This window comes from Xiphophorus maculatus, chromosome 3 (assembly GCF_002775205.1).
Source record: "Xiphophorus maculatus strain JP 163 A chromosome 3, X_maculatus-5.0-male, whole genome shotgun sequence".
NCBI lineage: Eukaryota > Metazoa > Chordata > Actinopteri > Cyprinodontiformes > Poeciliidae > Xiphophorus > Xiphophorus maculatus.
Window position 1 is genome coordinate 15260393 of NC_036445.1, and position 24061 is coordinate 15284453.

Sequence of the window (24061 nt, forward strand, 5' to 3'; positions counted from 1 at the left end):
AATGAAAATAAAACACTTTCTATTAGAGGTGAAACTTTTCCCGCAGAAAGCTCCAGATATAGTTCAATTTACAGGTGAATTAAAAAAAAAAGATACACACTGACAGCGGTTGTTGCGTGAAGTTTGTCACGCAGTTTTGGGTGTTCTTAAAGAACTGATGCTGCAAGCAACACTGTGGATATAAACTTGTCATTACGATCCACTGCCATTTTCCCCATTAGAACATGCAGCCTAATTCCGGTTACTCTTCACAGCTTGATTGGTCTATAAATAGGCGGAGGCGCTATCCACTCTGTCCGTTCCAGATATATTTTACGCATGAGCGACTCACATTAGTCACATCTTCGCCGTGATGCTCCGATTTAAAAGAGACGCCGGGGGTGAAGGTGAGGGTGAAGGTAAGGGCAGGGGTTTTGAGCAAAAACGTCAAAAGTGGGCGATGCAACAGCTTGTTGTGCAGCTGCCCATTTGTCGTGATTACGTGGAAATCAAGACAGAAGCAACCCTGACAGGAGATCCCGCATGCGAACTCACAAGACAAGTCCAATATGCTCCAAAAACTCTCGGCGTTTTCCCGTTTCTATATGCGAAGGCCGGCTTTTGCAGCTGAAAAACTATTTGACTCATATAGCCAACACACGTCGAGACGTAGGCTATTTGTCATATTGTGCCAGTGGTCACATGGCTTTGGCCCTCAGGAATGGATGGAGATGGATCCCCCACGTCAGCTTGTACGTCTAAGGCTTTCTGCTCCAGCAGTCTGTCTCAAAGTGACTGGAGCGCAGAGTCGCGCAGGAACAATGCGAGGATTATTACCATAGAGCGACCCCAGCAGCAGAATATGGATTTTGATGAACGGATGCCTGGTTCCAGTATGTATCTACCAAGCTGCACTTATTACGTCTCCGGAGCGGACTTCTCGGGTCTCCCTCACTATTTAACCCAGAACCAGTCTTCCTGCCCCGTCACTTACTCGTACCAGTCCTCAGCGCTCACACAGGTTCCGTCAGTGAGAGACGTGGCTTTCAGAGACTATGGCATTGATGCTTCCAGTAAATGGCACCACAGCAGGGGGAGTCTCTCGCACTGCTACGCCGAGGACGTCGCGCACAGGGACGGCTGGGCACCCCCCACCTCCAGGGGGCCAGAGATCCTGGTGAAAGGCGGCCACTCCGGCCCCTCGAACCCGACCCCGGGATTCTGCGGTAACGTCGGCAGGAACGGCGTCTTGCCACAGGCGTTCGATCAGTTCTTTGACACGGCGTACGGGAGCGGGGCGGGCGGCGCCGCTCCGGCTGCAGCGGACTCAGACAGAGGCGGCAAAACGAGCCCGGCTCAGGCTCACCCGGGGTCGGACACGGCGGAGAGCTGCAGCCCGGAGTCACCATCCGGCCACAGCGAGGAGAAGCAGAGCAAGAGCGGCAGCAGTGAGTGAGGAGGACGAAGAAGAAGAAGAAAAAAAAAATCTAACTGTGCTGCATGCTCTTAAAGCTTTTTATATGCAGTTTTATAAGCACGCAAGGTTTATGGAGGTCTCGGTAACAAAACTATGTTATAAACGACAATATCACGTGCTTGGAATTAAAATCGGCCGAGAAGACATTGGCGTAAAGTTTGAGTTAAAATTTTGAGAAAGATTTCTACTCTTTTCCGCGAAACATGCGCCTTTTACAGCTCATTTCCCTGTAAAAACGTCTATTTTATTGTTTTGTGTAACTGAAAGTCAATGCGATGTCATGTAAAAAAGCCGCCATATAACATTTGCTATGGGTGGCCGGGGAATAAATAATCTTAACTGAGCTGAAATAAATTTGGTAAATTGCTTTTCTGATAGCCTGAATTGCAACAGCTTCATGACTAAAAGGTGCGATCTCTTTGTTTATGGTGTCCATAAGCAATTTTTAAGTTGAATTAATGGTTTTTTTAAGAGTAAGTTTGCCGTATTCAGTATGATTTCAGAACTCCCGATGTGCGTAAGATGCTTGACTCTCAGGTGCAATCTTTATTTACGCATGTTGCTCCTGCGGGGCTGAGAACAGGGGGGGGGACACTTGAACTCCAAAACTCATGTACTGCAGGATCACCATGTCCGGCGGTCATGTCGAAAGAAGCAGCCCGATAATTCCACATTGTTGCCATGGGGCGAATCAATGGTTTTGACTATTATTTATCTATTTTTTGTCGATTTTTTTCTAGGTGGCCAGAGGACGCGCAAAAAGAGGTGCCCGTACACAAAGTACCAGATCAGGGAGCTGGAGAGGGAGTTCTTCTTCAGCGTTTACATCAACAAGGAGAAGCGACTGCAGCTCTCCCGGATGCTTAATCTGACGGACCGCCAGGTTAAAATCTGGTTTCAGAACAGGAGGATGAAAGAGAAGAAACTGAACAGAGACCGTTTACAGTACTACAGCACAAACCCTCTGCTCTGAAAAAGTCCCAAACAAAAGCAAAACAAAGACTGCTGCCGAGCGCCCTCACATCAAATCAGGACAAAGGACTTGTTTATATCTTTATTATTTTGAAAATCTAAAAATCTTTAAATAATCCGGAGCTCTGTATTATTATTATTATTATTATTATTATTATTATTATTATTATTATTATTATTATTATTATTATTATTATTATTATTATTATTATTATTAAGGTTATGGCACACAAAAATGAAACCAAATTACTGTAATTTTCTAAAAAATAAAAAACTTTTTTACCCCATAGAAATAAGACTACAAATATTTCGCAATGTCTCAATTATTTTATTTTATTTTATTTTTCACATTCCCCTTTACGGAAATCACGCGCGCACTGTCGGGTTCTTCAAACAAAACTTTGGCCGTCATGGTTCACCCTCCCCGCCCTCCGCCTGTCGTAACCAGAAACCATTTTATATGCTTTGGAGTCATAACAGTCCTCATTATGATAAAGTTGATAGTGGTCATTCGACGGAGTTTTTTTCTTCTTCTTCTGTTTTTCTTTTCTTTTTTCTTTTATTTTTTTATCTAAATGTGTTTAAATGTCCTTAAATTCTGAGCCATAAACGTGGGTTATTTTTTCAGCTTCCTGCAAAAGGGCAAACCACTGATGAATTAGGTCAATGTCTCCAACTGAAACATAATCTGATCTGTTTTTATGCCCCAGCTCACAGCTTGTGGACGGTATCACGGCCTGGTGTTATTTGATAGTGAAAGGAGTCGCTGCAGTTATTACTCGATACCTGTTAAAAAGACTCCCTTGATTTGCTGGGGGCGGAAGAGGAAAAGCTTATGTTTGATATAACATGCTTGTTAGGATCACTCTGATTTGGATACGTGCGCACATGTTGTTTTTAATATGCTCACAATGAGCGGTGCTGGAGCACAATATGTGGCTAAAATAGTGTAATTTAGATGGGAGAAGACGAGATTTTTCCTCTTTCGGAAATATTGACAAAAGTTAATCAAAATTACATTGATTTATCCATCATTGCCAATATTTGCCTCCACCAACTTTGGATGTGGAGCACGACGGCCTTTTGAAACTTCATCAGGGAGACGACCGTGTTTGACAACAACGAAAGCTTCGCATAGACCATCAGTCTCCTGAAAACAACTTGAATAAGGTAGTAAAGGCCCTGAAGGAATGTGTCTTTACACAGTACATACATCATAGAAAGAGCGGTAAATAAATGAATACCACTGCTATGATTTAAAAAATATTTTTTTTCATTTGTCTACAGTCTTACAATTCTAGGAACATTAATAAATAAAGAAACAAATGAATTAATTTCAGTCCAGATGTGTAAAACGTGGGTCTATGCAGACAGCTTTATTTCCACCGCCGGACCCCTGAAAACAACCCGAATGGCCTGTCATAAGCTAATAAGGGTCCTGGATGAGGGCTTCACCTACACCGAGCATCCTGTTGGGCTCCCAGGAATTCCGCTTTGATTGCTGCACATCCTCCCAGTTGCTCCAGTAACTTGGCCATAAAAGGGCGGATTCGTCTGGACCATTTGGAGTGCAGTGCCATAAAACGTCTGAGACCAAGGTTATTAACTAGGACTTTACAGGAGGAGGCTGAAAAAGCATTGAAACGTGTGTTAGCGGACCTTCCCTGAGTCATTTGTTGCAGCATCTCACCACCTATGGTGGGAATACTCATGCTACGCTTTTGTTGTTGTTGTTGTGAGTCGAGACCGCCTCTTACCACTGGGGGGCGCGCCTCAGATCAATGTCATTGCCGTGAATTGAGATTTCATATGTAAGAAGTTGGGACTGCAGCGCTCAGATGCCTGTACAATATGTTGCCACCAAAGGATTTAATGAAGGTAGGCCAAGGAATATTATCATGTGCTTGTTTTTACGACACGATGACTTTTGCTAGGTGATTTAAGAGAGAGCCATCCCAGAACATGTCCATGTGAGAGTCACAAATCTGAAGGCGCTGTGTTTCATGTAATAGTATGATTTAATGGAGGCATTGCAGGAATACAACCAGCAGATATTTTCTAACGGAAACATTTATTTTTGAGCAGCATACATAATGTTAAGGCATGTTTAGTTCTGGTCATAAATAACATTTGTATGAGGAACTGGTTTTCTATTTCAAATGTAGAATTTATATAATAATAATAATAATAATAATAATAATAATAATAATAATAATAATAATAATAATAATAATAATAATAATAATAATTATTATTATTATTATTATTATTATTATTATTATTATTATTATTATTATTATTATTTATTTACTTATTTTTTGACACTTCTTGGTCACTTTGAAGCCGTTCCGTGCTCGTGCATTCAGACACCAAGGTGGTATTTTTGTGCCCCTTTGCAAAAAAAACAAAAAAAACAAAAATAGACCTTTGCCTATAACAGTATGTTTTATGAGAGAGGTGATTCAATGATAATAAAAAGAGCATACTGAAACATGACAGGAAATAATCCGCCGGGGGTTAATGGATATTTTCTTCTTCGCTGTTTGACTGGAGCAGGTCTGACGCCATATAAAACCGGGGGCTCTTATTTCTAGACTTTACGGCTCCAGACTTTAAGGGGGGAGATAGACGTGACCGCGGTGGAGTATTTCAGGGCAAAGCCCATCTTCAGAAACGTTTCCAGGAGGTGTGTGTGTATGTGTGTGTTTTTTTTTTTTTTTTTTTTTTTTTGCTTTGGTTGTTTTCTTTAACTGAAACGATCCAGGAAAACGGTCAATGTTTACTGGTTGTATGTGCAACAGCCGAAGTGAGCATCATGGGAACTGATCCATGGCAGATATTTAAAGTGGAATTATGCTAAAAACAAACAAACAAACAAACAAACAATAAAACATTCTGAACAGGAGGATCATAAAAATCAATGTGCAATACAAAAATGAAGATTTTATTCTACTTAATGTAACTTAATTTTCTTATTTAATTGATAATTAATTATCCTAAGAAGAAACCTTTGTAACCTTTCAGTACAAAACAAATGAATAAATATTGAAATACATAAATAAGATAGATAGATAGATAGATAGATAGATAGATAGATAGATAGATAGATAGATAGATAGATAGATAGATAGATAGATAGATAGATAGATAGATAGATAGATAGATAGATAGATAGATAGATAGATAGATAGATAGATAGATAGATAGATATAGATAGATAGATAGATAGATAGATAGATAGATAGATAGATAGATAGATAGATAGATAGATAGATAGATAGATAGATAGATAGATAGATAGATAGATAGACTATCAAGTAGTTCATTCATACAACAAGCTGACTCCCTTACAGCCTCGCCTGTATTAGATCTGCATTAAATAAATGTCCCTCCAGAGTATTATTCAGCTCTGGCGGTTGTACATCCAGTGTGTAGTAAAAGTTGTGGGCTATTGACACCATCATGGCATTTGCACCCACAATGTTATAGTTAAACTTTATACCACAACTGGCTTTGCTTTGGTATGTGCAGCAGTGCGACCGGGTGAAACACAATGCAGGCCCAGTTGCTGGAAGTTTTAACAGTGAAGTCCAACAATGATGTTCAGAGCTGCAGAAAGGTAGAGAGTTCTTCCTCGACTAGAGATTGTTTTGGGTCTTTCACTCTTACTTCCTACAGGCGCCTCTCCGACCCCTCATTTTTACAGTGCTGTAAAAGTGGCTGTAAAACGATGCATTGTGCGCCGTTCTTGGGGACAGCTTTCAGCAACTAACTTGTTAACCTCGGGGTTCTGGTTACTTGGAAGGCGTCGCAGTCCTCGGTAATCATTTGCAAATTATCGTGATATTTCTTTCTTTTTTTTTTTTCCCCAAAGCTAAAATGCAGCACAAGTATCTTTAAGAGTTTTGTCTTTACTTGGACTAAAACAAAATATACGACACATTAGACTTGGCTGCTCGGTCTGGGAGGAGTCTGCAGTCGGCTGGTGTTTTAATTGGCTGCAGTCTTCGGTGAGAAGCGTGAGTATCAGTAATTATTCAGCAATGTTTTTGCACAAGAAATGTCAGCCAGAGAGGGCCATCTTCATCCGCCGCCAAATAACAGCGCGACGATGTCATGTTCCAACAACCAGGCTGGGAACTCCTTCTTTGTGGACTCCTTAATAAACGTGAGAAGCGACGGCGCACCGTATTACCAAAGTAACAGTCTGTATTTGCCACCGGCTTCGGAATATTCATATGGGATCTCCAGCGGCTCCTGTTTCCCGGCAGTCGGGAAGCGCAGCGAGCCAACGACCCACAGCGTGATTCCGTCCTCGGTTCCGTATGTTCAGGGGATGGAAACGTGGCTGGAAACGTCCAGGTCCTGCCGAGTGGATCAACCCTGTAGCGGGCAGCATTTGGCTCAGTGTTCATTCTCGCCGAGCATAAAGGAGGAGAGCGCCTGCTGCCTTTACGAGACAGACAAATGTCATAAAGGAGCGTCAGCGGATGACATATCCTATTCTACTGCGTCCTGCCCCGTTACCCCCGGCAACACCGTGCCAGTCCCGGGTTACTTCCGCCTGTCTCAAACCTACACGTCCTCCAGGTTATATCACGATGTTCAGCCAGACATGAATCACTTCAGTCTGCAGCGACCCAGCCGCTTTGAAGGCCAGACCTCACAGCCGCAGTCCGCCTCTGCGGAGCCGGAGCGCGGGGAGAGCCACGAGGAGGCGCCCGGCTCTGCGCCGTGCGCTCCGGCCAGGGAGGAGGAGGACACCCGCCTTTCCTTGGAGAGCTCGTCTTCCACTGAGCCTGCAGAGACGGAGTGTAAAGACAAGTCCGTAAAAGGTGAAAACTTGAGAAGCTGCTGCAGAATGACGCAAAAAAAAAGAAAAAAAAAAGATAAACCGGACCGGACAGGACCGTGGTTTTTTTTGTTGTTTTTTTTTTTTTTAAGTGGGCGGTTATTGTTTTACGGCCAATTAAGGTTTCATATGTATGATAGAGGAGTAGTTTCAGCTTTAGCTGAAACAGGAACTCTCATGTCTGAGTTTGTTTGGGCTGAGACAAATTTGACCATGACTTGGCCAATCACAGCCTAGGATTGGATCTATTGTGCCTGTTTGGCTGTATTTAAAATGGAACCAGGCCTCAGTTAGTTGCCCCTTTGTGTGGCATCATTGCTTTTTCATTTGTTTTTATTGGCACCATCCCTGACCTCAGTAACTGAGCGAGGAAATCATTAATTTTAAACATTACATTCACGAGTAATGAACAGGAAGGTTTGGCTCACGGTGTTCATACCTAATTTATACACTGTAAACACATTTCATTTGTTTTAACAGTAAAATGACTGTATATTCACAACGGCTTTTGTCGTTAAAGGGATGAACAGAACTGCTTACATCATTTTGCTTCATAGAAATATTCTGAGATACCAGCATTTAAATTGTAGCAATACTAAAAGGGATAAATAGGCAGAACTCAATTACATTCAATTTATTTAATTTGTATTCCTTATTTTCACAAGTGATGTAACTGTAAGGCACTTGCAGCACACACACAAAAAAATCTGTAAGTATATGAAGTTAAAACTATTCAGTATTATCCAACCATATAGAGAATCTCAGATTCATTTACACACACTCCAACTTGATCTTAGACTGCATTGGAGTCAAATTCAGATTTTAATGGTAACTGCTATAAAACTGTCCATAAGGAAGCTCAGACAACTTCAAGGAATCAATGAATTGATCTTGAAATAAAGCAGACTATCTTCTTGACTGAAGTAGAAAAACTTGTACGGATTGTTATTCTTGAATCTATCTGAGCTTGAACATAACATTTCTCCCCTGGTGAATGGATTAGATCGTACTGTAACATAAATTATAGCAATAGTTCTGAGTTTTTGTAACAGCATGACTGGAATTGTCTCTACTTTTATTTTAAACTAACACGATTTTCCCGTTTGTAATCATAGAGTATGTTGTACTTCAGTTTAACCTTAATTTTACTGCTAAATTAAAATAAGAGAGGAACTGTAGTTCAGTGCCGTAACAACAAAAAATCAATCAATGTTTTTGTTGTGTTAACAGTCAAGTTAGTTCATTCGTGTCACTTCTTCTTAGTGCTGAGACAACGTACAGTCTGTCACTTATCTGCACATATATCATTTATTGTAGATTTGCAATAAATTCTGATACAAAAAGCTCTATGTTGTAATCCAAATTACAATAAATATCAACTAAAATTAAAAACAGCAAGTGGTTCATCTTGAAATGAAGCGGGCAACATAAAGCAATAATGTTGATTGATTATTGTTCTTTAATTTTAACGCCAGCTAAAGACATTTCTTCCTGTAATAAAAATCATGAATAGGTAATTGATCATTTAGTTTCTATGGTAATTTATCAACAGTACATTTTAAAGCTGTTACAGTTAAACCCTTTAACTGATAATTGTGCCGCAGCAGAGACTTTATTTATTGTTATTTTAGCTATAAGAAATGAAGTTGTCTGCCGAAAAAACTTACAATAAATTAAAGACATTTATTAAATTTTGAGAGATGTGTTCCTGGTATAAATGAACGGCTGAACTGGAAACATGTTTGGCTTTAGTCACAGCTGTGCGTAAAATTGCCATGAAAACCAAACAAACAAACTTAGTGTAATAGTTTTGGTTTTAGTTTTATTTATTTTGTTTTTTTGTACTCAAATTCTAGCATTTATGACATTAAATCTCACACGTTCTCAAGCAATTTAGTGTTTATGTTTACTTTTCATTTCCACAACCCACACCTTATCTTTTATGATACTTGTTGCCTAGTAACACTGCGGTCCATTTCCCGCCGTTGCAGGAGATGGCAAAATGGAGAGCACGGCCAACTGGCTGACAGCAAAGAGCGGCAGAAAGAAGCGGTGTCCCTACACCAAGCACCAGACTCTGGAGCTGGAGAAGGAGTTCCTCTTCAACATGTACTTGACACGGGAGCGTCGCCTGGAGATCAGCCGCAGCGTGCACCTCACCGACAGGCAAGTCAAAATCTGGTTCCAGAACCGGAGGATGAAACTGAAAAAGATGAGCCGTGAAAACAGGATCCGGGAGCTCTCCAGCAACTTTGGGTTTTCGTGAGACTTTGATGAGAAACGCCCTCTTCCTGTTCCTCCTTCCTTCCTCCTTCTCCTCCACCCAAACTGTGAGAGTGCCCTTGGAGAAACAGGACCCAACTGCTAACTTATTGATCAGAGCTGTTCTTGTCGTGGATTTGTATTTATACATGGTCACATTTGATCCATCCAGTTGTTCAGGCTTGTACATAATTATGCGCTCAATCTGAGTGATCCATTGGATTTTGCATGCTGGACTGGCCACTGGCTCATCTGTGTTACAGTTACATGTAGGCCTTAATGTGATGACTAAAAAAAAAAAAAAAAAAAAAAGAAAAAAAGACAAGAGGTCTGGTGAATATTTGCACATTAGCTGCTCAGATTAATAAAAACAATATAACCGCACAAAACCACAGGCTTTGTGCGTTGTTGTAAATGTTTATTTCGTGCAGTATTTTCTTTTTTATTATTACACAGCGGAATTTCTGCACAGCAAACATTTTTTTTTTAGAAAACCGACATGTATTCGTATTTTTACGGTTGCCTAATTTTGACCAGTCCTGATTTAGCAACATCAAATATGTTAAATGCAACTTTTTTTCAGCCCACAGGCTAAAGAAAAACGTTGAAACCAAGGCTTTGTTAGCGATTTGTCTCACGACTAACAGCTTTTAAAGCCAGTTTAGGCAAGCATCAACGTCGACATCGACCAGCCTTACAGGTAGTTTAGACGGACGGGAGCCTCGGCTTTTCCATGTAATTTGGGCGCTATTTTACTGGGGGAGGAAACTTTTTGTCCAGAGTTAACGATTAAAATAACAGCAGCATCTCATGGAGGTTAACCAGTAATGACGGTAAATGTTCTAACGAGGGGGAAGTGTGAAGATGTCTGGAGATCCCTGAGCAACAAACTGTGTTCAGCTCACTGATGTTTTGTGGAATTGCTTCAAGTTAGGCTTATTTAACCTAAATAAGGTTAAACGTTTTCAACAGCATTTTGACGTCATTACGCACTCTTATGTTGGCTAGACTTTTTCTGGGCTTCACTTTTCAGTAATGACGTAAGCAGAAGGAAACGCCACCTTTTCCATGTTTATCCAACTCCTACACTTATGTTGTAATGGTTACCTGTGGTTGAGTTGTTTGACATCTTATATTTTTATTTATTTGGTTAATGAATGTCTTTCATTTATAAACTACTTCATGGACAACAACAGCCCACAACGATCTATGCGCGTAATCACAGACTGGGTCTTTTTTTATTTCTGAAATCACGCTTTTTATAATATATAAATTAAATGCATATGCATGGGTTACTTTTCAAGCAACATACGGATAAAACATGTTTTCACTCTTAAAATTATACAGAGAATTATTTTAAAACCCCCCCCCAAAAAATAATCGTTTTGCAGGAGAGCAGGCTGTTGCGTGGTTTAGGTAGTCTCATGTTGTTGGGCTATTTATTTTATGTTCCCACAACACGAAACTGCCTTGATTACCTCAGTGAAATTCGTCTTATAATTAAAAGCAAACCACGTTGGATTATGTTCATTAATAATTTGGGACGAAGTGCATCGGCGCTTTAAAGCTGCAGTTCAGAAGCATTGAGCTGGGGAGGGAATTTGTCTGTGCGTAAAATACAACAATCAGATAGGAGAATTCTGTTATTTCTGCAGGTTTTCAAAACTATAATTAGCTTGACATGAAAATCATAGGAAGAATTGATATTTAAATTATAGGCTGGAGTAATAAAAAAAAAAAGATTCAATCGTTTTACATTTTTTTCTACCTCCAGTAGAAAAGTGTGGACAGACAAGGCCTCGGTTATGATCACTGCAGTCTCGCCAGTTGCTTTAAAAAAATAAAAAAAAATGCCGGATGCGTCTGCTCGGACCGTGCAGAGAAAGAGGACAAAGGCTGAGCTTTATTGGTGATATTTAGCTTAGCCAGCCCGGCTGTAACCTGAAGAAAAACAACCCAATTGCCCGTGATAAAATGAACCGTTATATGGCATCCAAATAACTCCAGCCCCGCTGTTTTTCCCGTCCTGGAATGCCTTCAAAGACACAACTTGGTTATCTCTTGGAAACTTTCCTCTAGGTTGTTTGCAATATATTAAATCTAATCACATAAGGTTTTTTTTTTTTAAAAAGGTAACAATAAAAGGTAGGAGCACCATTACATTTGAAATGTTCTAAAATTTCATTTTAAAGTCTAGCAAATTTTCACTTCTGTACATTTTCAGAAGTAGCAAACAGATTTTTTTTTCTAAAAGAAGCTTTGAAGAACCAACAACCTTGTTCATATATACGCACAGATGTCCTCTGTTACACTGAAGCGAGATCCCTTGGCTAAAATCACAACCTTTATTGCTTATAAAAGGAAATATTTGCCAATAAAAGAGTGAACAATTGCTATTAAAATATGGTCAGTGAAAATTGTGGCCCCCTTTTTAAGCTGAGCGGTATACAGGCTGATTTATTATTTATTGTTCTGTCCCACGGTCACGTGTTTTGGGGCGCCCTATCCAGTTTTGGACAGGGTTCAACTTACTGGACGGAAGGAGCTTGTAGGTGGCGCACCAACACAACACCTTGCAATGGAATGAATCCTTTCTCTCGTCATTGCAGGATTGTAAAACCAAGGGGTTTTTTTTCACACCCTTTTTTATTTGGTACCTTGCATATTTTTCCTTTACTCCGGTGCAATGGGGACGAGCTACTACGTTGACACGCGCATTCTTTCGGAGCAAGAAGAAATGGCACCGATGAGGTACTCAACCTCTGCAGGAATGGAGCAGGCGGCGCACACCGAATATGGCGGACAGGAGCCGAAATCCTCTATTTTCAGTGGATCCTGGAGTACCATCGCGGCGCATCCTCCCAACGCATATGTACATCATCAATACAGCGGGGAAGCCGATGGCATGTTTGCGCGTTCCTGGGCGTTGGACCCGGTCTCTGCGTCGCTGTGTTTGACGGGAATCCCGTCTGCAGCCGCGCATTACGAGACAAAGCCCGAGCCGCTGCTCGGTGGTGCAGAATGCACGACTCTGGAGACGCACGCACCGCTTTTGTCTGACATTGAAAACGGAGCTTCCCTCACGGGGGTTCCCTGCGATACATCCCCCACATCTTCAGCCAGCGACGACAAGCTGACGGCAGAGAAAAGGGAGGCGGTTGATGCAAGTAAGCAACGCTTTCCTTATTGATGCAAGTGCGTGGCCTAATAAGTCAGGTGGATGTGGGCAATGTGTATAAAAATTTTGACCAATATAGGAGGGTCTTAATCTGAGAAATAAATCCTGTGCAGGATGGCTTGGGGAGGGGGGGCAGGAAGGTGGAAACATTCGTTTAAATGTTGGTTTCTCTGTGTTTGATACAAAATAGACCTAAAAACAGCAATAAAATATTGAAGTAACTCTATCATTGTTCAGTATTAATATTGGTGATATCTTCCTCCAGACAACCCGTCGTCCAACTGGCTGCACGCGAAGCCGACCAGGAAAAAGCGCTGCCCCTACACCAAGCACCAAATCCTCGAACTGGAGAAAGAGTTTCTCTTCAACATGTACCTCCCCCGGGAGCGCAGGTACGAAGTGGCGAGGCTCCTGAATCTGACAGAGAGGCAGGTGAAAATCTGGTTCCAGAACCGCAGAATGAAGATGAAGAAGGAAACCAGAGACAGAAGGAAAGACAGCTAGTGCCCATTTGCGTTTAAACCTGGTGGAGGGGGATGGAAGAGGGGCGGAGAGGGGGACTTATAATTCCTGGTACGTGTTGTTGTAAATTAGTGTTGTTAAAACAACGCTGAGTGTCCATTCTCCCTCTCTCCCCACACTGATTTTCCGTGATTGTGTCTCGTGGTGGATTTAGTATTTTTGCGCACACAGTGTGTTGACTCTGTAGGCCGTCTATGATTTGCATGAACCTTTACTTGACTACCTAGCCTATCGATATCCTTCAGCTACCTATCTGCATTGATTAACTTATTTTTTATTTTATTTTTATTGTTGTTATTGCGGCCTTTTGTGTTTAAATGTTTGGATGCATTTGTGAAAACCCTGCGCACACTTGAAATACCTCACATGTACTGATTTTATTTAAAATAAAGTGTAGTTTGTATCATACATTTGGACGTGTTATGTCACAGTGATTCGTTTTCATTTGAATGAAGAATAATGCATCGTGTTTTTGCACATGTATAATAAACACATTACGCTGCAGTGTGGGCTAGAGTCGGCCAAAAAATAAAACACAAATTCAAAAGATGTTTTTCGGTTTTTGAATTTGGCTCCAACTGACTAAAGGTTTAATTTCCAAAGTTAGAAAATATTTCAACTAGGAGCGGGGGAAGAGGGGCCATTTAGGTAAGGAAAATGCAAAAAGACACTTTGATATCAGTTTGTTGTAGTCTTCTGGGATTTAATCGTAAAACGAGTACAAGAAAGGCAGTTTTATTTTTATTTAATGTAAGAAACTGTCTTGAAAGATAAGAACGTTAGTAATGATTAGGCTGTTGTTATGAAATTATTGGGATTTATCCTATTACGAACCCATTTACTTTTTATCTTTTATTATTATTATTTTTATTGTTTTGTTTGCTTTTAAAGTTTTGCAATCAAAATACATTTATTTAGACTTGTTAGCATGACTTGGCAGAAGTATTTGACGCTCTCATTTCAGAGCAATTACTGCAAAGCTGATGGAAATGATCTGACTAAAACATATTCAGTAAGTTTCTGACTATTTACATTTTTAGTACTGCAGTTTTTTCTTGTTTCTATTTTTATTTGTTTATTTTATTTTATTCATATTCAAGCTATTCATATTCAAACCGGTAAGAAGGGCCAGAAGCACTGTTAGCAATTCTGTAAAGTTATAAGAGGACTGTTATTGTACTCATAATGGGACTCTGTCTAATAAAAAAAATATTTAACATTTTATCTTATTTTTACAATCTTATATGTAACATTTAATCTTATTTTTACAATCTTATATTTAACATTTTATCTTATTTTTACAATCTTTGTTGGGATTTCTTATTCAGTTAAACCTTGAAAATGTATATATATATATTTTTAAGGAGCTTGAGACTGTCACTACCCAAAAAAATTCCTTTAAATAAAGGTGTATGATTTTTAGATTGGTAAAAAAAATATATAATAATACTACTACTAATAATAAAGTATAACATTAAGATCGACGCGGTTGTTTTCTGATTCACGGCATCCATCCAGGCTTTTCTGGAATGTGTGCTCCCTTGTCGTTCTGTGAACTGTAGTTGCCTTCTTCAACCATCACAACCTGACTGTTTATAAGGTGCGAAAACAGTGCAGCATGCAGAGGCTCACTGGCAGCCCGTCAGGCAGCATTTCTGACTTGCTTCCAGCAAACAAATCTGGGATACTGTTAGAATGAAGCAGAGAGCACCAACAAAGACCCCCACAGAGAAGGGGGTGCTGGGGGCCGCGGTCGGGATTGCATTTGGGTCTGTAATTACTTTACAACCGTCTAGTCGCAATCCCACCGTCTCGGCACAGAGGCATCCGTTTGTTGTTTGTCTTTTTATTTATTCATTTATTTAAACAAAACTTTTTTTGTTTTTTCTCTCTTGGAAACATTTTTTTTTAAAAGGGAGCGGGGGGGGGGGGAATATAACTTTTTATTTGCTGGAAGAACGTCTAAGTGTATATTACCCCATCAGAAATGACCAACTCAGCCTGAAAAGTGGCACTGATGTTGGAACCAATTAAGCTTAGTAGAGTCCAAGACTGATACTTTGTGATGATGTAGTCAGGGCTTTGTGCTCACTTGAGCGCTGATTCGCTCATGCAACCAGCAGGGGGAACCAAAGCCTAATTTGCAGGAGCAGAGCAGATGATGCGTTCAAGGCACACAAGCGTTGGAGTGCAGAGCTCCGCTTGGAGTCACCAGCATAACGAATCATAAACTGTGTTCTGGGATTTTTCTCATTCATGTCTTACACATTTGCTTTCATACAACAAATCACACGAAGTCAATGTTTGATGATAAAGTGGCGGTATTAAGCTATTTCCGGGCAAATAGCGGCGCCATTTAATAGCACAATCGAGTTACCTTCAGCTTTAAAAATGCTACCTGTATACAACATAGCTTGAAAAAAATATAACTTTACAAGTTGATGCCTTGAAATTAGACTCTCAGTTTAAGAAGCTCCTGGTCTTTCTGACACTGCCTTTGTTTACAACTGTTGTTAGGAGTGTTGGACTGAGAAATGGTTTGTATGATGAGCTCAGCAGACGGGCAGTTCCACCTGGTTTTGCTGCTGCTGCTGTAGTCTGGTGGAGCTGAGTTGGGAAGGCACAGGGGAGCGGTGCTCTGTGAGAATGCACAGAGTGATAATGCAGTTTGAAGGAGGAGCCATGTGAAAATAGGCGGGGCTTTGCATGAGCAAGTATTTAGACACCTCCAAATCACTTCCAGAGGAGATCCAATAATTTCTCAAACATGCATGAAAGAATCAAAGCAACATTCCAGGTACAATATACTTCGATTGAGGGAATAACGTTATAATATGATGGGGAAAAAAAAACAAAAAAAAACATGACTTCCCATACTTCCCTTTAAAAATTCCATGAATGACAGCTGATAGTAAAGAAATTATAAAATAGAAATAAAAACTGGCATAATATGTCCAGTTCATTCAACACATAATCTAAAGAGTATTTCACTAGAGTATTTGTAATCCAAACAGCAACCTTTTCGTTCCCTTTCGGCGTAAATTGCTTACTCTCATGCTTTTTGCTCCTCACCCCTAATTCACATAGCAAAAGGCCATGTGACACATTCATTCTATAATTCCTTTGTCTTGGACACTGACGGGGATATTTTAACGAGAGCTGATATTCATATATGTGCCAAAAACCATAAATAACACGCCGCCGTCCAGCGCTCACTCAGGAGTACAGTGTTGTTGTGCGCGAAAATGCCATTTCCCGCAGCATGATCTCCACGGATGCTGGGACTGGACGGTCTCACGAGCAAACACCAATGTGAGAAGCAGTGCTGCAGAAAAACAGAAAGTTGCTAAGAAGTTTTTTTTTTTTTTTTTTCCAGCGACCTTTTACCACCTCCCCCTATTCATCACACCTCACGACACCAGCAGTGACAGATGAGGCCATTTTGGAAGGGAGGGGGCGAGTCCAGCAGGAGGAAAAGTTGAACACATTTATCCCCTTCCAGTCGCACTGTCAGCAGTCTGTTAGTCTGGGATGAGAAAAGTGAGTTTATACCCGTGATATCATAGGTTTATTGACATACAAGAATACAAGATCTGTCCCTAAAGTTGCTGGTTGTACCATCCAGACTAATATAGTTACTGAGTTGAGATTATTGTTGAATATCTTATACAACAACAAGATGATCAATAATACTACTACTGCTACTACTACTGCTAATAGTTCTTATAGTATTGCTGCTAATCTAATAATCTTAAAATATCTAAAAATACATATTCACTGCTTTCTCGGTCGGAGTTGTAGTGTTTGTGGATTTTGGAACGGAGAGACAGAATAACACTTGGCATTGCACTTTTAATTCAAAGCTATTAGCCGTGTCGTTTTAACAAAGATGATTGGTTAAAGTTAAAAACACGCACAACTGACGCGTAAATGTGCCAAAAACGTAGTGTCGCAACATTTACAAAGATAGCTGACTCTTCTATAGGCAGGAGAGGTCGGTGTTATTTCACTTATAGGAAGTAGAACCCGCTACCTGGACGTAGGCAGAATCTCCAAATGTAAATATTTGATCTCGTGGTATTACTTCCTCTAATCTGATATTGAAAAAAAAAGAAGTCATAATTTCGTTTCAAAATGGCAGTATTGTTATCCAAGTCAGAACAATGAAATTTACAAACCCATTTTTAACCCATTTTTGCCCCGAAGCTCCAGACATAAAAACTCTAATATAACATTTCTCCCATAAACACTGTTATGATTTCACACATTTGCACACGCTTGGCAGCGTATGTACAGGATACTGTGAGCCTTAAGGTTATGTGTATTTTTTCACCAATTTTATTTTCTTTCAACGGGAAGAACATGATAACATGATATATGTTAAGACCTCCGACCGTTTTGCCAAAAAAGAAAAAACACTTAATAAACACTTCAGTCTTCTCACTGTGTTATATTAGTTATTTAAACATTAACCCACCAATCTATCACACATGTTTATGTTAGAAATGTTACAGATAAGTGCATATTTTTGATGAAATTAATAATTTTTGCAAACATTAAAAACACAGACGCACGCTCGTGCCATTTCAGATTTGCTGTTTTTTTATTACTTAGAATGACAATAACATCTGCGCCTGCATGGTGACAGAAATATCATCGCTTTAAAAAGACTCTGTGTCCGTGTGGATGCGTGGCTGCAGTTTTTTTTTGGCCTCTTTGCCTCCCAGATGTCTCCAGAGCAGACGGGAAACGGGGCGCTCCCTGGTCCGCCCGGAAAACGTCTGCAAGTGTTCACAACAGAGAGAAAAAATATGAAGATTCCACTGCCTTCAAAGACTCAGAAACAAGTGAATAGATTATGTTTCAGTATTAAAAGCAAAACATGAATATATATGTAAAGAAAATACAGATTTATTTTCTCAGAAAATTTGTCCAGTGATTCTATTCTATTCTATTCTATTCTATTCTATTCTATTCTATTCTATTCTATTCTATTCTATTCTATTCTATTCTATTCTATTCAAGGGAAGTTCTGTTGGCGCTATATGTTATTTTGTATTTCAGAGCTTGAATGAAATATAGATTGAAGAAATGCAACTGCATAGAAATGTGTTTTGTTATTTTAGTTCCATCACACCGCGGTTTGTAGGTTAGAATATCTGGCTTCGTATGTCGGTCAAATATTCAGAATGCTCATTTTCAAACAACTCGTTCATTTTTAAGTGTCCATTTATACACGTGTGAACTATTCCAGGAGGGAAAACGTTCTGCTGAACCGTCAAAAACAAGACATCTGCTCTCAGCACTCACCTCAGCGAACAATTGATCCTTAATGACAAAAGCTGCTCCGTTCCTTGCAAAAAAAAAAAATAAAAAAAATTGACAGTCCAGTTATCACCTCCATTTTAAAAAAAATATATAATTCCCGTCTTTTGTAATCGACAAATAAAGAAGAAGTTTTATCTCTCTAAAACGCACGTGGATTCCAAATAAAAAGTTTGTAATTTCTTGATAATAGTCTTTAAAAGAAACTAAAATAAAGCCAGAGCCCCAGAGCCAGCGCGGCTGCGCTCTTCCTGGCACCATATGAGTGTTGGATGGTTCAGCTGTGTTCTCTGGCAGAGAGCTGTCAGACCTTTTTGGCTGGAAAGATTGATCACACTCAGGCTACCCGGGCTCTTTGTTTGGAGGCAGAGGAATAAACAGCCTTCAGATCCCTGCATCTTTCCTGCAGCAGCATTGCAGTGACAAACCTCTGCAGCTCTCGTTCTCTGCGTTCAAAACCGGCAATATCACAGGAGGCTCGGGTCAACGTCCTCACTGGATCACTGCAGGATGAAGAATATTTAAGCAGCGCCAGTAAATTACAACAGCAGACAATGACATTTTAACACGATTTTGATCTCCAGATGTTAACCGTAACATCAACACTACATCGAATTGTGAAATCAGAAATCTCTCCAAAGCTATTAACAGTAGATTTTCTGCGCATCAGCTTCTGTTAGTGTTGGGGGAGGGGTGGACATGTCCTTTCATGTGTCTGCAGCGTTTTCCTCCGTCAAGAAAGACTGAAGATGAGCACCTTATTGACAGAGACTGTGTCGGTATCCCAAACGCTTGACGATTTAAGGGTCGCGTTAGAAAATAATTCACCTTTCAGAAAACACATTATGAGATGCGCAATTTGCGCAGACGTGCCAAATACTGGCGGCCTGTGGCCAGGGGCGTTCCCAGAAAGTTTCATAAGTGGTGGCCACTAAAACGCAGGGGAAGACAAACCCAAAGCAATAACATAATATTATGTTGCTGATTCAGTATGAATGTTATTTTGTCCCACTAACAGGTAGTGTCCACGATTAGAAAATACTGTAACATTACAAAATGTTTGACCTAAATATTTGATCCTGGTATCATTTGAGAATGTGGTCAGGACATTCACATTGAAGCACTCATGGGGAAAAAAGCATAAGGTAAGGTAAGGAAGATATAATGTACATGTGTCTTTATATATGTACAATATTAATATATATATATATATATATATATATATATATATATATATATATATATATATATTTTCATGTTATTAAAAACTATAAGTAAATGCAGTCAACATAATAAAGTGTTGTGAATCCTGGCCTGTTATTTCCTGTAAAATATGTGATGGACACAAAGCACATAAAACAATCTTACTAAAGAGGTGGCAACATTTATTTCTAAAAAAAAAAAAAACCAAACTGTTAATCCAGTTAGTCAAATGATCTTTGACTAACTAAAATAACTGATTAGATACATAATTAAAGAATGTTTTTATGGTTTGCAGAATGGATTAATAATTGGGGGTTGGGGAGTAGAGCTTGCCCCTGAGCATCATTTATTCTACCACCTTCTCTGCCTGTGCTGGTATGTGTTTCGGAGGCGTTGAAAGGGAGTGATTTGGAGGGAGAGGAGCAATGGCGAACAAACAGACCCCCCCTCCCACCGCCTCCTTCCAAAAGAAAAATGTAAATAAAACCCCAGAATGAGGCGGTCCCCTTCAGACCTTCTCGATCAATCACAAGAGTGACGGTGACTTCTCTTGATAAAAAGAGAAGAAAAAAAAGAAGAAGAAGAAAAAAACACCTAAATTGTCATTGGGCAGAAGCAATCATGTGACAAGCGGAACGCTCTAATTCCAAGCATGTCTCCATGAAAGCATTACTCCATGGCGCAGAGGTCTCCACACGGCTGTCAGAATAAACTGCGTTTTAATTCCCGATCGCCCGTTTCTACGCAGAATCTGCGCGCTTTTTCCAGAACGAGGAGCAGGAGGAGATGAATTACGAATTCGGGCGAGAGAGCGGTTTCATCAACAGCCGGCCTTCGCTCGCTGAGTGCCTGACATCTCTCACTAACCCCGTCGGTGATGCGTTTCAAAGTCCATCAATCAAGGGCTCGACACTGATTCCTCCTTCCCCCCTTGAGCAGACCATCGGCGGCTCGAAGCCCAGCGTCCACCCACGCTGCAAGCGGGCTCTGAAAGGCTGCGGTCCGCTGCGGGGTGCGTCCCTGCCCACGGAGTACCCGTGGATGAAGGAGAAGAAAAGCGTCAAGAGGAGCCAGACTACCGCTTCTTCCGCCGCTGCCGCAGCATCTGACCTCTCTCCCCAAGGCAAGACGGGGTTGATTAATAACCTTCCTCCTCAAAAGGCTCCTCGTTGTCTCCGCATAGAGCTGCTGCGTGCATCATGGGTATCCCCTGCAGCCGCAACACAGTTTTTGATTTAGGGTTGTGTAATCCCATCAAACAGAGCACTAGCTTGTGATGCAGCGTCTGCGCGCTAATGTTTGACAGTAATAGAGAGTGATAGATTACTCCTACACGGGCCAGCAACTGGCATGTTCATTAATCTTCACCCTACGTCCTGTCCTGTCCACGCAGACCCATCATATTCAGCCCATAAATCTCCCAGGCTATGCTAGTTTCCGCCAATGCACTGTGTGTTTTGCTAAGTATCTGAACATGTGCTTTTTTTTTTTTTTTTTTTTAGTTTCTCCTGAGAGACCAGAGACTGCTGAGTTTGTGGGGACATCCAGGAGACTGAGGACCGCGTACACCAATACCCAACTCCTGGAGCTGGAGAAGGAGTTTCATTTTAACAAATACCTCTGCAGACCCAGGCGGGTAGAGATATCTGCGCTGTTGGATTTAACGGAGAAGCAGGTAAAAGTGTGGTTTCAGAACAGGCGAATGAAGCACAAAAGGCAGACCCAGTGCAAGGAGAACAGGGACAGCGATGGCAAGTACTCTGCGGGACTGGGGGACGAGTTGGAGCCGGCTGAGGAAAGCGGCGAGGACTGCGCGCTCCTGCAGAAGGAGCGGTCCGGCCTCCACCAACACACACTGACTTCACAACGGTGTCAAAACGGACACAATGACCAGGACCACAGCCCTCCGAGCAGCACTGAGAAAAATCTAAAGCATCTTAGCAGCCCAGCACCCATCTGCGTGTCAACAATAGGCCCGGACAATGCTCAGTCCGCCGGCCCGGACGCCTCAATGCAGGATTACATTTTCTCCTCATCGTCCTTTTTCTCATCGGATTCATCACAGAGTCCGGTGCCTTTATCATCTGTAACTTTTGACCTTTTGTCAGAGACACTCACAACAATGGACCTGCAAAATCTCAGCTACTGAAATCTGTTTTATTATTATCATTATTATTATTATTAAATGCATTTATTCAGTTTATCGTGTGGGTGGGAGATTTACAAAAAAAATGACCTCGCAAAAAGGTGAGTCAATGGACATTTTTCAACACACATTCTGGTTTATTTTTATATGGATCTGAGATTATTATATTTCTTGAAATAAACTTTTAAAATTATTGGGAATATAACACGTTTGTCTTATTTCTCCGAGTTGACGTTTGCAGAAAATGCGTTTCCATTTAAAGAAAAAATATGCGTGGTAAACAAGTCCACGAGAGTTGTGGAGTAAATTTTTATAAACGGATAAAAAAAATAGATAAAAAGATATAATATTAATACTAAAATTGCAAATTAAATATAAGTAGCCCAGCTAAATTCCGTTTTATAATACTACAAATTACACAAACATTTCGTGTGGAGTTGTTAACTTAGCGCCACAGTGGTAACAGTCTTTATTTTTTGACAAAACTGAAATAAAATGATTAAATTAAACTAAAATAGAGCAAAGAAATAGAGAACCTGCTGGGAAACCCTGGCCAAAAGTGGGGACTCCTCTTGGTTTTCTAATTAAGTTTTATTGCCTATAAAACTCACAGGGTTGAGGGCGCTTGTTTATGGTCTGAACCACACTGCACCAGCGTTTCTTTGCATGAAAATTTCAGCCTCACTCTCTCGTATTTCTCAAAACCTTTGAATATTTATGGCAGCGCGATATTTATACACTAACAAATTAAGTCACAAGGAACAGTGACTGAATTTGGACTTTTTGTCAATAATAACCGAGAGGCCTTCGAGGTAAAGCCCATCATGTACTTACTAAGTGAGATCGTTCAGTATTTCGAAATTGTTTTATAGCCTATTAAAAAATCCAAAACATTTACTCCCAAAATGTTTTTCCCCCCACACATTTTGCTCATACTTTAACCCGTTTAATTTAAAAATGTAATTATAAAAAAATCCCTAGATTTAATGACATTATTTTTATTTTATTTTAACATGGTTTAGTATGTTTTGTTGTGTAGTTAGTGTTTTGAGCTCATTGTTTCTGACTAAAAGGAGGAAAGTGAATGTTTGCTTTAAGAAAACATTGCGTAACAAAGTTTTTTGTCTGAATTTTGCGGGATGCGTCATCAAAGACGCCACAAATAAAACTGACGAACTGCTGCTTCTGCTGAAAATCATTTCAAACGATGCTACTTGTGCATTATTATAACTGAAGAGAGAACAGCGTGAATTAAAACTTTACAAGCTGGGACGTTGGGAGATCACTTGAGTCCACACTTTTGGCACTAAGGCATAGACTAAAGAATTAGAACCCCCAGACCAGCAGGGGGCCCACAAGAGCACTTCAATTACATTCATCAATGGTCTATTTCAAAATTTTAAGGTTTTTGAATATTAAAATGTAAAGAATGGCAATATTTCATCTGTAAAGCCTCACAATTATGCGGGGAATACTGGCACACTTTGGCAGTTGTGCTAAATGTCTTCATTTTAAATCCTCCGTTATCGAGCCAAATTGCATGAATTTTGCAAATGAAAATAAATCACAATAAATAATTATTGCCTTTAACTGCTTGTAAGCACTACCGATCTAACATGGCCCCTCCTTCCTGACTCTACTGAGTGTGTATTAAAAAGCTATAGGCATGACAAATGTACGTACCTTCACAATTTACTCGGCTCTGTTTATTTAGTAAATAATACGAGGTTCATCATGTCAGGCCCACAACATTATTCTCCCTTTATTTGATCAGTTAAACCGTGGGCACACTGAGTAAACATGAAACTAGGGATGTTAATAAGTGCTGCTAATCTGGTGAGGTATGGGCCGCTACCAAAAAATTCCTTCTTGTCAAACTAATTCCAACACCTTGATCCAATAAACAAGTTTCCACCTGCATTTTATTTAAAGAATGATGATCAGTTAACCTGTCTGGATGACTTTGCTTTATTCAGCCGACATCATGGTCATCCTTAGGATAACAGGCAAACTTTATGGGGGAAACCAGATACAACATTCATTCCTCCCTCCATGTATGCACACACAGACAAACTGGCAAGGGTCAGAGGTCAAACTGGCTCTCCTCTCCTCTTCCAGCTGGGAGGAACTCTTGCCAGGTCAGGA

The 24061-nt window shown here is 40.3% G+C and overlaps 3 protein-coding genes and 1 long non-coding RNA gene across 4 annotated transcripts; 3 read left to right on the forward strand and 1 right to left on the reverse strand.

The window, feature by feature from the left end:
• Positions 1-404: 404 nt before the first annotated feature.
• On the forward strand, positions 405-9979 carry LOC102225893. Its single transcript, XM_005804642.3, has 4 exons — positions 405-1427; positions 2197-2422; positions 6464-7263; positions 9272-9979. Exons 1-4 carry the CDS (start codon positions 701-703, stop codon positions 9544-9546), a joined length of 2028 nt encoding a protein of 675 aa, XP_005804699.3. The 5' UTR covers positions 405-700; the 3' UTR covers positions 9547-9979.
• A 2110-nt stretch (positions 9980-12089) lies between these two features.
• Positions 12090-14012, forward strand: LOC102225369 (homeobox protein Hox-A9b-like). The gene is made up of 2 exons (XM_005804640.3): positions 12090-12709; positions 12986-14012. The coding sequence occupies exons 1-2, from the start codon at positions 12229-12231 to the stop codon at positions 13222-13224; spliced, it is 720 nt and encodes a 239-aa protein (XP_005804697.3). The 5' UTR covers positions 12090-12228; the 3' UTR covers positions 13225-14012.
• Positions 14013-17825: 3813 nt separating this feature from the next.
• LOC111608180 lies at positions 17826-19221 on the reverse strand. Its single transcript, XR_002752573.1, has 2 exons — positions 18553-19221; positions 17826-18023 (listed from the first exon to the last, which is right to left on the reverse strand). It is a non-coding gene; the product is annotated as an uncharacterized LOC111608180 (long non-coding RNA).
• Positions 19222-20086: 865 nt separating this feature from the next.
• LOC102226152 (homeobox protein Hox-A2b-like) lies at positions 20087-22104 on the forward strand. The gene is made up of 2 exons (XM_023331320.1): positions 20087-20893; positions 21273-22104. The coding sequence occupies exons 1-2, from the start codon at positions 20557-20559 to the stop codon at positions 21917-21919; spliced, it is 984 nt and encodes a 327-aa protein (XP_023187088.1). The 5' UTR covers positions 20087-20556; the 3' UTR covers positions 21920-22104.
• The last annotated feature ends 1957 nt before the right edge of the window (positions 22105-24061 follow it).